The 16,180-nt window shown below is 35.2% G+C and overlaps 1 protein-coding gene across 2 annotated transcripts in view; it reads left to right on the forward strand.

Moving 5' to 3' along the window:
- ITFG1 (integrin alpha FG-GAP repeat containing 1) overlaps positions 1-15,715 on the forward strand; it is an 85,724-nt gene extending 70,009 nt beyond the window's left edge. The window contains exons 15-18 of one of the 2 annotated variants that reach the window (XM_074881273.1): positions 9,055-9,179; positions 10,050-10,132; positions 11,781-11,898; positions 15,302-15,715. In XM_074881273.1, the coding sequence (XP_074737374.1) occupies positions 9,055-9,179; positions 10,050-10,132; positions 11,781-11,898; positions 15,302-15,361 (386 nt within the window). In that variant the 3' untranslated portion in view covers positions 15,362-15,715. Of the gene's footprint in view, positions 1-5,729; positions 6,031-9,054; positions 9,180-10,049; positions 10,133-11,780; positions 11,899-15,301 lie in introns of those variants that run through there. The other variant, XM_074881274.1, reaches the window with a different exon arrangement.
- The last annotated feature ends 465 nt before the right edge of the window (positions 15,716-16,180 follow it).

Genomic DNA, 16,180 nt, shown 5'->3' on the forward strand with positions numbered 1-16,180 from the left:
AGAATCGTGTTGTGTTTGACTATCAAGAAATACCTCAAGCAACACTTTTATATTTTTATATGTGTGTGTTGGTGGGCAATACCAAATCCACATGGCATTTTTGGGCCTTACATAAACTTACAAAACATCTTTTCCACATTAAGCTTTTAAAAGTATGGCATCAATATACTATTTTAAAACTAATTTTCACCAACTTATTTGCATGCCTTCCTTACATAATATCATGAAAGAATCCATATCTGAAGCTTTTAATTACATGAAAGCAATAATGAGACATCTGATAGTTGGTCACGGTATTTTTTAAATAAATCATCTCTTTCTCAAGAAGTAATGTGAGTAACAACATAATTCTTTTTCTAATTAAAACAATGCTTACTGTTCAGGTGTGGGTTTTTTTCAAGTCAGCTGATGCTATTTGTTGTCATTACTACTGGTCTTAGCAGGGGAAGAGTTATTGGCTGGACCCCTGAAACCAAACTATCCGGTCGCCTTAAGTTATCCTTCCAGCCCTGGGCTAAAGTAAATCATACAGTACTCAACGAAATGTCCACCATTTTGCTTCTGATCTTCCTAATTCTGCAGGTCTTTAGTTCTGAATTACGGTATCTTTCACGTATGCAATATTCATGCAAAGAGTAAAACAAAAAGGCACATATGGCTGTCATTATCTAATTCATTTTAAGGTTCTTTGATCTGCCAAGCCTTAACTACAGAAAATTTGCATAATTATGAGGGGTTTTTTTAAAACATTGTTAGAATTATTCTCTCCCCTATTAACATTCCAGTATGTTGTTAAAAGATAGCAGAATAATAATTAGCGCATATTCTTTGCTTTTACTCTCACATTGTTCAGTTCACTTGTAATCTTACAACAAGAAATTCTGTTAAATTAGCTACAAGGAATAGCAATTGCAAAAATGAGCGTTAGAATTGAAAAGTATTGGGTCTTGTATCTGCGGTTGATATCGCCACAAACCTTCTCTCTCTGAGAGGAAATTCAGTTGCAACAGCTTCTTCAAATATTTAAGGAATTTTATGCTTGAGATCAGATCAGGTCCAGGTGTAAATCTAGGAGAAGTACGCAAACTCAAATTTAAAGTCACGCTTTCTGATCCGTTTCCTGTGATCTGCCTTCTCCACTCCCCATTTCTTTAGGAGTTGTCATTTTTCAGGAGACCCCACAGTTAAGTATGAGTGTCATCCTGGATTTTCAGCTCTACATCTGCATTTCCAGGCTTTTATTGGCTTCTAAGAAATTTCTAATATCATTCTGACATGGTGTTTTTCAGCTGAATCCTGTAAGCAACAATGCATAGCATAAAGTAGAGTATAATATCTAAAGTTGAGCACAGAATAAACTGAAGTTTTTCTTGGGGCTGGGAGGAGGAGGATACATAGATGAATTTAATAAAGATAACCAAGTGCAAGTTGTTGGGCTTTGTTGTTTTTTTTGCGTGGTTGTTGGTTTAGGGTTTTTTTTAAACTTTAGCATCCTAAAAAAATCATTGTTGATAATGAAATAGCAGTCCTACTAAATCTCTTTGGTTTTGAATAGAATTTTGCTTAATGACTGAGGCCAGTTAGATTACTGCAGATTACATCTATACGGCTCTATTTGTTAATAGTTCTGACCTTGCTAAAACGCAGGCGTGTCATTTTTGCAAGCTGAAGTGGGTCCCGATAATGATCCTTTGTGTTTTCTTGAGAACGTTACCTACTTGATATATTTGGTTTCATTTATTTTATTACCAGTAACACAAACTGATTTTCTTAGAACTAATGTCCTTGTGGATCCAGAACAACATAAATAAGATCAGATACTTTAAATTTAATATGGAGCAGCTGTTAATTTACTGAAAGGTTTTCAGAAAACTGCACAAGGACAGTTTCATATTCTAGCACCAGCACAAGACAGGCATTTTAAATTTGTTACTGCAGTGTTGCCTGGTCAAGGGCTGAACAAGTCAAATGACTGGGTAGTCCTGTAGAGACTTCACACTATGAACATCAGGCTGCCTTTAGCCATCAGCATCTTTTTACCATTTTTCTTTCTGATACCCCTTCCCCTTTCACCGCAACCCAGTTTTTCTGTTTGCTTTCTCCCTCTTCTGTGGAACATCTGAGCCTGCAGATACCTTCTCTTTCTCTCATTTGTAGGAACTCCTGGCCTTAAAGCGTGCCTGTCTGCAGGCAGGCAGAGGGGTAAGCCTGGTAGCTGTGCACCGCCACAACCACAGCAGTGCTGGCTGACCCCTTAGTGTGCTGACTAGCCAGACAGCCAGGGCAAAAGCACTCACAGCTCCCTCTTGCCGTTTCTGTGATAAGGACACCTATGGAAGGGAGGGCCTGTTATTCTGTGCAGTGTGTGGCATACCCACAATATTTTTTATATTTTTTTTTGTTGTACCACATTTCTGTATGTATCAGATGAACCCTGCAAGCCAGGCCCAACCTGGCCAGAGCTTCAGGTTGATGTATTGTTTCATGTTTTCACTTCCACTTAAAATGGGAGAATATCTTCTGTGTTTCAGCCTGTGCTACAAACATCTCTTTTTTTTTTTTTCTCTCTTAAAGTGAAAATATGCCAATGGACTTAAAGTTTGAAATAGTCATAGTTGCAGTTTTTGTCTACCAAAGATATTAATCCTGTGGGCCGGGAACAACAGAACAATAAATGTTTAAGGTTTACTCAAAGATCAATAGCCATACGTAAGCATAATACAACCATATGAATAGATTAATTGAATTGCTTATGTGGATCAAGTCATAACTTGTTTAAGCATCTGTATGACTGAAGCTGTATGGACTGATAGCCTTTGCAATTCTCATTGCAGAGCTCTTCCGTTCTGCTTGGTTTTGTTTTAAAGCTTCCATGGCAGAATGACCTTTCGCAGCCTGTTAAGTCATGCCCTTCTGGTTTTTTGAAATCTGCTTACTCTTCCCTGTTGTTGCATTGAGTTCTCATGCTGTTTAACTAAATTGGATTGTGAGGTGAACACAAATGTCTAGCAGCTATTATAGTAATGAATTTAAACATAAGCATTGCAATATGTACCAGACAAAAGCAAAATAAGCTTAATTTCAATAGCCATTTGACATTGCAGGATTCATTATGTGGAATTCCAGTATATAGAAAGATGAGCGTATTCATGGAACAAGCTGGAATAATTTAATAATTGAATAGCTGGATTCTGTTAAGAGGTATTTTCTGGTTGCTGTAGGTGGAGATACCCTGCTAGTATGTTTTTCTATAAAACTCTGTTTCTGTTTAGAAAATTTATTTGAACTTGTAGTGTTGCCTGCAATATTACCAAACTTCAAATCTTTAGGCATTACAAATTAGACAACTTTCCCCTGTGCAAAGGGTTGGAATATCAGCAATATGGTAATTGTATTGTTTGGGGGTTTTAAAGAGTTTCTAGTTTTACTTGTATAATTTTATAGTGTAAAGGTATTAATGAAATATTCTCATATAAATACATCAGATTTGGAGTTTGGACTTTCAGAAGTACCACAAGTGTAAGCAGCACTGCAAATAACACGTATCAAAGTTGCAAGTATGCACTTTCAATCCACTTTCCCCAGTTATTTCTGGAACTCCAGGCAAAGATATTGCAGAAAAAGTTGAGAGGTGAAATTGCGTACTGCATTTCCTGTTATGTGGACTAATGAAAAGAGGCAAACAGCTAAGTCATAAGGGCGGACATCCTCAGCCCTTAGAAAGCTGAAGTTGCCATTGCATAATTTTAGGCAGAAAAAGAGCTCTTTCTATTTTTTTTCCAAACAGTGACCTACAACTCCAAAGGCAGTAATAAGGAACTGAAGTAAAGCTTTCAGCTAAAGCCAAGGAAATCAAATTCTCCAACTTTTAAAAAGCTTTCAAGTTTGGAGTTGTTGGGTTTTTGTTTATTTTCTGAAAGCTGCTTTCTAAATTCTTATGCATATTACACAGGTATTTCATTATTAGCAGTTATATTTTCCTTTTTTTTTTTTTTTTTTTTTTTGCAGTAAGTGGTTCTGGCATATTTTCAAATAAAATGAGCTGCCAGCTTCAAAAGCTGGGGCAACACTTTGGTGTGCAATGTAGCACAACACTGATAATCGCTGTAATGTAAATACCACTGTAGTGTTTCAACTATGCAGCTTCAGTGATTCACACTCACTGTGAAACTTTACCTAACTCTTGGACAGGCTTTGTCTTACTCCAGCTTTTCCATGCATGTTGTTCACAGTTACGCAGCAATTTGTGCAACTTCTGCGTGTAGTTTTTTGGAATAACTCAGATTTTCTAGGATGATATATGTATCTAATCTATAAGAAAGTAGTCCTCAATATTAAGGTAGATGATGGTACAGAAGAATTCAGATGCAAGTCTGAGACTAGAGGCTACAACTCACATACTATGTTTTACACAATGAACTGTTTTATTACTTGAAAAGCCACCTACATTGTCAACAGGTACAAAGAACGTATGTCTAAAAGCAACTTCCTGTTATATTTTCTAACTTAGAATTTTGGGGTGTTTTTGACAAGTTGATTCATACTTCACAAGTATCTTCAATTACTGTTTTGATGAATGTATTAAAGCTTCTGATAAATGCATAATTTTGCAAATTAGAGGAAAATATAGTAAGTGGAAGAAATAATGACATAACTTTTATGAAAATAGATTTAGCAATTCAATCCTCTAAAGTATTGAATTTGAGGGACTTCTGAAAGCCTAAATGTTTTTACTGTATTTTGTATTAATCTGAATCGCCTTAATGGACTACTTAAAAGCAAATTATATTTTGTCAAGTATAATTAAAAAAAGAAAAGAATGGTGCTTCAGGAGACCACAGGTTTGAAATGGGAGTTTCCATTAGTCTTTCAACTGTGTGTAATGATCTTGTATGTTCTGCTCTATTATTCCACAAAATAAGCTTATTTAAACCGACTGAATAATACCAGTTTTGTGAATCTATTTATGTAGGTTCAACTAGTCTATTGTAAATCCACTATCACACATTATCAGTTCTGTTTAAAGAAACAATGGAAAACATTGCTTCTACATGTAAATGCAATCACCTTCCCTTCATAAAGTTAAATTGACTTCATTTAAGTACTTACTGTGCTTAGGTCTAGTCACCCTGAAATAAGCTGTTGAGAACATTGCAGTTTAACTCAGGACATACTGAGCTTTCAGTATAATGGAAACAGAAGGGAAATCCCTTAATTCAGATATAAAAGAACAAGTACTATATGTGTCATAGACACATCATTCTGTTTTTCAGATGAGACTTTCAAAAGGTTAATGATATGTATTGCTTCAAATTTTATATGCCAGACGTCAAATATAAGGAGATTGATTCAGAGATGTTCAGAATGATTTCTGAATATCAAACTCTGCAAAATTTCGTAAGGTTTGTCTGCCTAACGTCATTAGCTATTTCGTAAAAATCTGGTGTCTTGACAGGCTGAAACTACTGAAAATCGTGTCTTAAAACTTTGAGGTTTTTTCACTCTGCCCAGGGTTTTTGAAGCAACAACTTAGTGACTTACAATTTAGAACAAAAACATAAACACCAACACCTATGCCAGTACTATAGACAGTGATATCGGGGTGCTTCTAAATAACTATTTTGAAACAAAAAGCATAAGGCAAAAGACATAGTGTTGAATAGTCTTTAAAGTAGTATTAAAAAGTAATAACGTACATCATGGACAGGAGGTTTTTTAATCTCTTATAGTAACAGTTCTACTGATGAAGCAAAACAAGCTGTGAAGCAACAGCCACTTTCTCCACCTTGCTTGCAGAGACTTCCAAAAGCTTGAAGAACAATCGTAGTGTAAGAAATAAATCCCACCTTCCTGCTTGAAGATGGAATGATAATCAAATCTTCTTGCAGCAAGCAGAAAACCGTTTACAATAGTTTTACAACAGAGCAAATAACTAGAGTTGTTATTTAAATTAAATTTGAAATACTTTCATAAGTAAATTAATTACCAGTGACTGAGAACTTTGGAAATAACAATAAACTGTTAACAGTACTGTCTGTGATTTCTCTTTTTACTTTTAATCTTTGGTCAAGGTTTTTATGTTTCTCAGATGAACGCTTGTCATTCTTAATTACTTGTTTGCAATTCTGAGTGGAACATTTGAGTAACATCAAACTATTACAGAATTTATGATAGATATAGATGGAGTAAAGCAAGAAATAGTCTCAAAGATCTCGTATTTGTAGTCGGTTTTAAAGTGAACTAGAACCTTCTGTATGCTATCATCCCAAGTCCTGCTTAGCTAATATCTCCCAATTTTAATGGCAAATAAAGAAAAGGTATGTGCACATTTTCTGCCTGCTTTGTAGAAGAAAACATTCCTTTCTGACCTTTGCAAATGATCTATTTACATCCTGAAGCATAAGATTTCATTATCCTTATCTTAGCAGGCATAAGAACCGGTGTTAGTAGCCATGAAATTATTCAATGCTTTTAAGAATTCTAGCTGCAGTATCTGACTCTCTAACCTCTGTAAGGCTGACTGCACACAGTGTATGACATTTTCTTTTATTTCCTTTAATTTAGTTGACATTCATTTCATTTGTATGATGAAAGAAAAAAGGAAGATCTCAGTTGCAGTCTGCTCATAATCCTAAATATTTCACTCAGAAGTCATTCTAAAAGCTTTTCATTGTTAAATATTACAGCAGCACCTTTTCATTTGGGGAAAGTCCTTCAGAATTCAGCCTTAGTGAAGCAAACTTTTAAAGAAAAATTTTTATTATGTTAATAGCATGATCAAGTAATACATAACTTGTTTGTTTTTACAACTAAATCAAATTTAATAAACGTACCTTTGTTCCTTGCTACTTTTACATTGGTAATCAGCATTTTCAGATACTACAGGCTTAGTCTAATTTGAGAATTAGTCAAATTTTAGATTTGGAAATTGAGACCTAGAGATTGAGCAATTTAGCCAAAATCATGTAAGGGAAGTGAGTGACAAAGCATGGACAGATTCAAGTCCTATACTGTTATCTCAGCTTCCTGGAAAAAACACTATTCTTAGAGAAAAGCTTCTCAGCTAATGCTGTCTGTCACAGATTCCATAGTCTAGGAATTTACCTAATAATGTACACAGTACACCTTGCCCTCACTACAAAGGACTGAAAGTACAAATCCTATTTAAATATTTCCATGTCTGCTTGCTTGTTACATGGTTCTGCATGGGCAAAAAGTAAACCTAAAATATGCCTGATCTTTAGGAAAACTGTTACTGTTTCTTTTTGCTAATAGCATTTTAGCTTAATAAAAAGGTAACTGCATCAAGCTGATTTTTCAGATCTCCTCTAAGTGTATTTAGTTGACATTTATCTTGCCTTGTTAAATAAAATTATCCTAGCTCTAAAACTACAGTAATACAGAGTATTTACCTTCTGATTAAACAGGCCTGTTTCAAAACATGCCTGACAGCATATGGCAAGCTTCTTCCTAAAAAACTGGTGGAGAGGGGGGAGGTTCAGAAAAACAGAACCATGAGGTAATCTTTCTCTTGAATAGGGGTTCAAAATTATCCAATATACAAGGTAGTTTGTCCCCCATAAGAGGATACAAAAGCTGAGGAGTTGCTTCTGAAAGTAGGTGTCATCTTGGTGTCCCTTAGTGTAAGAGCTTTTATAATACTCTTGTACATCACTTTCCAGAGACTCCCCGCCGGGATCACTGCTGTTGTGTAGTGGCAAATGCACACCTGCGCTTACTGGGCTATGTCCAGGAGCCAAGAATGGGAGTTTGTTTCTGGTTTTTCTTGAAAGGATGTTTGGCTTTGCCGAAGAAGTGGTGGTGGTTGGTTGTTCAGTTTTCCCCCAGCTCTCCTCACTGCAACGGTGCAAGTTGCAGTGCAACTAGTATGGCCAACAGCCAGTTGTCTGAAGCAAACTACTGACTTTCAGAATCAAGCCTTGGAAGAAAGTGTGGAGAGGTAGAAATGAGTTGGCTGTAAATTCGTTACAAAATGTGAATTCGTGTTCTTTAATTCACATTCTGTTATGTTTCCTCGCTTAACTTCTAGTTTCCAATTTCAGGCATAATCTGTCAGGTGTCAAAGCAGAGAAAAATCTGACGCTTAAAGAATACTGACTACATCATATCTTTCTGAAAAACTGTTTCTATTGGTCACGTACACCTACTTGTGGTTGTCAAGTATCCCTTGAACTCATTTCTATTAATCTGGTGAAAGGCTGATTTCACTGTGGTGCTTATGAGGTGCTGATATAATTCCTGCTGTGTAGCCAGATCACTTACTAAGAGGCTTTCTAGAGTATGAACAAAAAATCTACATAAGATCTGAATCAGTTTGCCAGAAATTAAAAAAAAATATGAGAATTTTATTTAAAACAAATAATTGGATACTTTGGAAAGAGGATGGTAGTGAACCTGTTGATATCTGCAACACTTGTCTGTTTCCCTACTGACATTTCAGGAAACAAAGAATGTTATTTTTTTTCCCTATGGTCTCTCCTTTAATTATTTATAATTACATGCTCTCACCAGGGCCTAACTTGCAACTACTCTAATCCTGTTTTCATTAAATCAATTTATTATTTGAGAATTTATTCATGAGAATTTATTTAGCTAATTTTGTGACACAAAAAAAAAACCCAGTAGTTACTGAGTAACACTAATAAGAATTAAAGTGAACCTTCACATGTTGAGTCTGAGCTTATAAATCAATGAGGCAAAAGACTTGGCACTACTCGTATCAAAATAAATGCAGATGGCCGATTTCTTCTTAACATGTAACAAATAGTAGAGATTCATTTTAACATAGAAATGGTGCTCAAAAGAATCATCTTACCTTGAAATCTAAAGCATTTAAGCTGTTCCCTAAGTGAGTGCCCACAAGTAGTTTGGAAATGTGGGATTGAGCCTTTAAGAATTAAATAATCATGCGGTTAAAATTTTTTAAACATTATTGACTCTGAAATGTGTATTTGTGTTGAAAGTTGGTGGGTTTTGTTTGGTTTTTTTCTTTCCAAAATACCTACTTGGGCTTGTTTTCTAATTTTATTTCAGCTGGACAGCTTAGCCAGTCAGCACATTTTGCTCTCCAGTTGCCATACAACGTGCTAGGCTTGGGACGTAGTGCTAATTTCCTTGACCATTTGCATGTTGGCATTCCTCGTCCTTTAGGAGAAAAGGTTAGTTGAGATTTAAGATTGTCAAGCTAATATTTATGGTGTTACCTTCCTTAATAGAGTTTGGCTGGAAATACTGCTTAGGAACACTTCCCCCTCACCGAAGCAAGAGTATCAAAGTAGTATGTTTGAATACAGAAAAGTTTGCCAAAAAGAACCTTGTATGCCTGGGGTTTGGGATGTGTATAAGTTCTGAAGCTAGCACTAAGACCAAAAGATGACTGAAGCTGTCTATAAATGTTAGCACAGGTATATAGTGCTTGTTTATGTAGTAAATGTGTATTAGATCTGAGGGCCCAATTCTTATGGTCTCAGCTGTAAGACATTCCTAGGGTTGGACTGGCTGGCCTGTAAACTCACTTAATCCTTTCTGCCTCAGTGATAAAATCATGATCAGCATGATGGGAGGTGGACATTACTATGATTATCTAATCTTCAGGTGAAACATAAAAGTAGGGCTCTGACCATTTTCAGTCTTTAAAGATCTGATATATTTAAAAAGTGAGGTATTCAAATTAGTGTGCTGGCCAAATTCTGGTTTGGATAATTGCTTTGCCTGCCTACTTTGTAGAATTGTTTTTTTTCTTCTTTCCCTATTATGTTGTTGCTTTGTACTTTTTAAGCAGATGCTGTGTTTTATGTCAGCTACAGTTATTTTGCTTTTTACTGTTTTTTTTTGTTTTCTTTTAAAGCACTTCAGAGCTTTCAGAATAAAAGGTTTATACAAACGTAAGGGAATAATTACTTATATTTAAAACTTTAAAAAGCAACTGTTTTTTTTGTTTCTCCTTTTGTATATTTCAACACCGTATTTCTTTGCTTTTAAGTATGTTGGTTTGTTAGGAATTGACATAGCCTTTGTTTTTCTTTCAGGCTATAAGAAAACAAGAATGGACAGCTATCATACCCAACTCCCAGCTTATAGTCATTCCCTATCCTCATAACGTTCCTCGAAGGTAACTTTTGATTTGCGCTTCACAAAATTACATTAATACAGAGTTTAAATAAGGCATTATGTGTAGGTTTAAATATAGTCACTTGTGTAGAAAGTAAATTTAAGAACAATGGCGAGGGGCTTAGTTCTATAGATGTAGTTGCCTCTGTGACTAGGCAGAATATTTCTCAAGTATTTACACAGACTCTTAGTGCCCATAAACAATCAAAATCTATTACCAGCTCATACAAACAATCAAAATACATTACCAGCTCAAATCCTGTAAATAATAACATATTTGCTAGATTTAGCAACATTCTGTTTGACAAATTGCAAGCATGGTAATGATTGAAGCAAACATTTTTGTTTCACCAAACATGCAATTTCTGTCTAGTTGCATATAAAAGCTTTAGTTCAGCCCTTTTGAATGCAGTATCTGTCGCCACAGGTATGAATGTTTTTCTTCAAGTAAAGGTGAATGGGTTGGTTACATAAGAGCTTGAACACTGAATTCACTTTGCAATTAAAATGTTTATCCCAGAAAGAGAGCATGTTTCTCTCTTTGCTATTAGAGAAAACATTAGTCACGTATTCCAGCTGCTTTTTGCCGCTTGATCTACTAGTGAGGTCAGTTGCATTTATCATGCAGAAATGATTCTGACATCAGTTTCAGAAGTTAATTTTACTATAGGACAAATAACAGTTGAGAAGTGATGTGCCACTTGAATTGCTAATTAACAACCACAGGAATAACATCTGCCAGATGTAGAAAATTTAGTTATAGTCTTGAGGTATTTAAAGGTATGTGTTATGCAAAAATTTTTCTGTCATCCTTAAACTATTTTTGTTTTCCTATAAATTAAGCTATGGACACTGTACAATAGCAGAGGATAGAATCCCCAAGAAGAAAACAGATTTCATAATAAACACTTCTTAAATTTGTAATTTTCTTTAACATAGATATGTTGCTTCGCAAGATGCCTCAGTGCTGCCTCAACATAGAGCCTCGTGCTGACAGCTTTCCCATGATAGGAAGCCTGTAGTAGAAAAAGAGTGTTAACTGAGCCTCAGGACCCCACAACACTGGAGGGATGTCTTCCAGAAGCTCTTAAAGTGCTTAATTTTGTTGCTCTCCAGCATTCCTCTGCCATAATCAATTGGTTCTATTGCCTACAACTGCAGTTGTCCCTGGGTAAACTTCAGACTGAGAGATGCCTAATCAGTGGGACCCCACGAACCTGTCCAAGAGGAGGGGGAAACAATCTGTCTCACACAGGCTTACTTCACCCTGCTTCTCCATCTCCCCATGCCCCAGGCAATTTTGTGGAATATTTTCTTATGGATTTTACTTTGTCCTGGTCAGGGGCAGGAGTTAAAGCTCCTAATGAAAAAAAAGTCAGTCCCTGAGGATGTCCATAGCATTCCTGGAAACTTAAACAGAAACTGAATTTAGACACAGCATTACCTGAAAATAATTATATTAAGCCATATATTTCCAAGTAAACACCATTAAGCTTCAGTCTCCAAGCATAGCCACTAGTTTTTGTAGACCAAGTTGTTACCTAGTGTCTTTACACTAGCGGGTTCTTTTCATCTTTATAAGTTAAATCTGTTTTCTGCTTCTTAATGAAGAGTATTAATGTTTCCTTGGATTTTCTTCTTTTGTACAGCTGGAGTGCCAAGCTATATCTGACCCCAAGTAACATTGTGCTGCTGACAGCTATAGCCTTAATTGGTGTCTGCGTTTTCATCCTGGCAATAATTGGCATATTACACTGGCAAGAAAAGGTAAGCTTAATTACCTAGATTCTTTTCTATATTTTCTATACTATTTAACACTTCCTAATATTTTACAGTCTTGTACACTGGGTTTTTTGAGTAGTTTTCTACAGTATAATTTCTGACACAGACTGCATTAATTCCCAAAAGGTGTTTATTATTAATTCAGTATTTACTGCAAGCTTAAAGTTTGGCATTGTTTTTATTTAAGCTCTAAAACACATGAAAAAGGGAAACAAAGCGCAACATGGATAAGCTTTTGCCATTAATCTGTTATTCCCAACTAAATTAGATGGTTTTGTTTCATATCTAAGCTTTCTATTTTGCAGAGTTTTAAGGAGTACTGTTTTGGAAAATGGAACATAAACTCAGTTGACTTATCTTGAGTTCTGCTGGTAATCTAAAAATGAGGAAAACATCTCTTTATCTATCTTTGCTGATTGCACTGACATTAGCATTCAAGACTGTATAGGGAGTCAATCGTGTGCATATTGGCTGCTTTGCTCTGTGTGTCTGAATTATACGTGCAGTGTATAGAAATCCATTGATTTGAAGAAGCATTTTGAAAGGGGCCTTTCATGTCACAAAAGAAATGCGTTCCCATTTTTCTTAACTATGCTCAGTTCACAGTCATATCCAACTGGCAGGATTGCCAATAAATGCTACTACATACCCAAACCATAATCTTAGCTGTCAAATAAAATTACTGCACATTTTGACATGGTAGAACTGTTTGTTATTTTGTGCTTGTGGAAATAAAATGACCTTGTTAAACATTCAGATAGGCTTTGCACATGCTTCATATTTAAATGTTATTTGTCTGTCAGTCTTCACTCTTCAAAATGTTAAATACAGTCTCCAAATAATAGTAAAGCTGGGAATAGAACACACAAAGCAAAGAAATACAAAGTTTATGATGACTGTCCTTAGCATGCCCTATGTCCCAAGAAAGCACTGCTAACTGCTAGCTAGGACTATGCACTGGCTGGGTTTGACTCTTCTCCAACACATCTTAAGCAACAAGAGTAGCAGAAAAAATACTTGGACTTTGAGTTGGGGAAGGATTAACTATGTATAATTCCATCTGGAGAAATGGAGATTTAATGTGAACATTTAAAACAGTTCTTCGTATAATAATTCATGTATTGTAATGTAAAGAAGCACTCAGCCCAGAGTGAGCCATTTCTGAGCCATTTTAAACCCCATTAGGTATATGTGAATGGAGTGGTATATTGGTTATATTATAAACTCATTTCCGGCTGCTGCATCTTGCTCAAAATAGGCACAAATATTTGAGTAAATTGTATTTTCAGACTACTGTATAAATATTTGTTAATTCCTGCAATTTTCCAGTGCCTTCCTATTGAATTTTACCTTCCCAATTTTTAGAAGAAATGGTTGGAGTACAGAACAAATAAAGATCTTGACCAAGGCTGTATTGTGCATCACTGACATGACTGGGAGTTAAACTCCAAAGTTCTTTGTTTCTAAGCTTGTTCTTGGTTTACTGCCTCTCTCGGTAATCCTCTCATAAAAATACTGTTCTGCCTAAATGCTATTTTCCCTTACAGATCTCTAGAGTACCTATAGCAAAGAAAGGAAGGAGAGATGTACTGTCAGTTACAATCTTTTCTTTTCCCCCAGAGGATATATCTGTCTGTAAGCTGCAGTGTTTTATTCAGCAGTTAAAATGAACCATGTACTTTGACCTCTGCAGATAAGTAGTAATAGGAGCCCTTTGTCTACAATAGTTCTTATACGCTCATCTGTCACCCAAATATTGTATTGTTTAAATAACTTAGGAATAGTACGTTGCTCTGTCATTCCTTAGAAATTTTGGATCCATTTAAAAAAAAAAAAAAGCTTTCAAACCTCAGTTATAGTTTTTAGTTTTGGTACATCAAATGAAAGCGAAATTGAGGAAGAATGTACACCATTATTCATCTTGCCACAAGTATAGTCTGCTACATTATCTAAGGACCTTGATATTCCTGTATTCTGATTCTTTCTAACTTGCTTTGTGGTCTTGGGGCTAGTCCTGTGAACACTACATGTTGATGGTAATACTGCTAGAGAAGTTTTGATGCATTCATCAGAGTATCGGTTACTGTCAAATTTGAAGGAGTAATTTTTTCAGGAAGCATACAAGAAATGGGTGAAAATTGCTTTTTAAGTGAGACTATAAAATGCTGTGGAATGTGACAGGCATTTCAATGTAGGAAAGAGTATGTCCCTCCCTTCTTCCCACCCAGTTTTTGACATTCAAAATACTACTGACATTGATAAAGTCCCTGCCAAAAAGCCAGACTGATATTTCTTCAAATTCACTGACAGCTCTGCTGCTGCCACAAAGTGCAGTAAAATCCATAGTTAATCCAGTGGAGTTGCTATCATACATAAATATTGAGTGATGAGGAAATATTTGGCTTGATGCCAAAGCAGATGACAAACTTTCATGGTAGAACACATGCACTGATTTCTGCCCAAATTGTCATGTATATTTATCAACTGAGATACAAATCTGAATGCCCACATAACAGCATACTGTAAAGTCTTTTCTTCATTTTACTCATAAAAAAAAAAAGTTAGGTATAAGCAAGCTAAAAAGCATTTAAATCTGTTTTGCTAAATTCTCTTATGCTGGGATTTACACATACTGTCTGTCATGACAAAAACACTGTTTTCTAGAAAAGGTCACACGATGCCTTTAAAGATCCTTTAATAAGTGCTTTCATACTCTGTTACTGCTTACACAAGAGGAGGCTTGTGGGAGGGGGCATGTTTTTACACATTACTTGGATTATAGGTAAAATTTAAATATGCTTCTTTTTTCCAAGCAGCATCCAAAATAGTCTTTCAGCAGATCAATGTGTGTTCTGCATAAATAAGCAGGGAAATGCATCCAACCTCACATTTTCATAATACAAACAAAAACATGGAACATTTTTAGCCTACTTGGTACTGTTAATTGTTGGTTGAACTGCCATCTTTGTCTAAATTTGTACTTAACAGAACAGAATCTCATTTTAAGTGTAACATAGATGACATTTACAGTTAATCCAGAGTAATTTCATCTTGTATTTATAATGCAGACTAATAAATGCATACTAAGAAGCATTCTTCATGTTTTCAATACTCCTTTATAAAAAAGCATTATCAGAAATAATAGAAAATAATGTGTCATAAATACTAAAACAGCTGAGCATTAACAGCAGAAACCAATTTTGAGTAGATTGCTGTTATTTCAAACTGACATCATTTAAAAGCTAATTATTGGGGCTTTTACTAAGATTTTGCCTTTTGTCAAATGAGCGACTTGGAAAAAAACTGACCATTCTCTGACATTTGACAACTCATTTCTGTAACATTATTGCTCTAGATCCCACAGTGGTTTTTTATTATTATTTTTCAGAAAGCAGATGACAGAGAGAAGCGACAGGAGGCTCATCGGTTCCATTTTGATGCTATGTGACATGCCTTAATATTTATGAAGGATCTGCTACTCATTTGCTTAATTGAATTACTAAATTCTGATTTGTAAAATGATTACCATGAAAATACTGCTGGTGTGCTATTTGTAAATGTTGCATTATTTGGTATTTATTTGGAAAGTATTAAAAATAGACCTGAATGTCTCTCAAGGCCTTTTATTTAACAGACTGTATATAATAGCATTTGGTCTTTATTTAACAGAACTGTAAATTTATTTTTCTTAGTAAACGGATCAAATTGCATGTTCCATTGTTTACGTACCACCAATTCTTTAGTAATATTTGATAGAAAGAAAGCTGTGTAAATAAAGTTTAGCGTTTCAGCGAGCAGAATACTTTGTACCACTTGGATTGGTCTTGTCATTTATACATTCCTGCAAAATAACCTGCATTTCTGAAAATTAAGCATGAGCAATTTCTCAGATGACTTGATCATTAATTATTTTGATTGTACTGAATGGTGCTCAACCTAAAGTAGTCTGTGTTTTTCTTTGTTTATATCCATATGTGCAGTAGTTAAAGAATTTAGGAATTGGAGAACTAAAAGAAACCTGCAGTGTTAATACTGGTTCAGTAGCTCATCGTGGGATAGATGCAGTATTTAGGTGTGTTAGTTCTAGAGAGAAGACAACACATTAAAAACTTAAAACCATAAAAATGTATCAGCATTCCATAAACTGCTTTTATAATTAAACTATAACCACATTTATTTTGGAAAGGCCTAAAGTCATGAAAGTAGTGGGTTTTTTAAAATAAGAAAGGTATGGGGTTTTTTTTGTTTGGTTTTGTTATTAAAGAAG

The sequence above is a fragment of the Strix uralensis genome, chromosome 12, assembly GCF_047716275.1.
Source record: "Strix uralensis isolate ZFMK-TIS-50842 chromosome 12, bStrUra1, whole genome shotgun sequence".
In the NCBI taxonomy this organism is placed as follows: Eukaryota; Metazoa; Chordata; class Aves; order Strigiformes; family Strigidae; genus Strix; species Strix uralensis.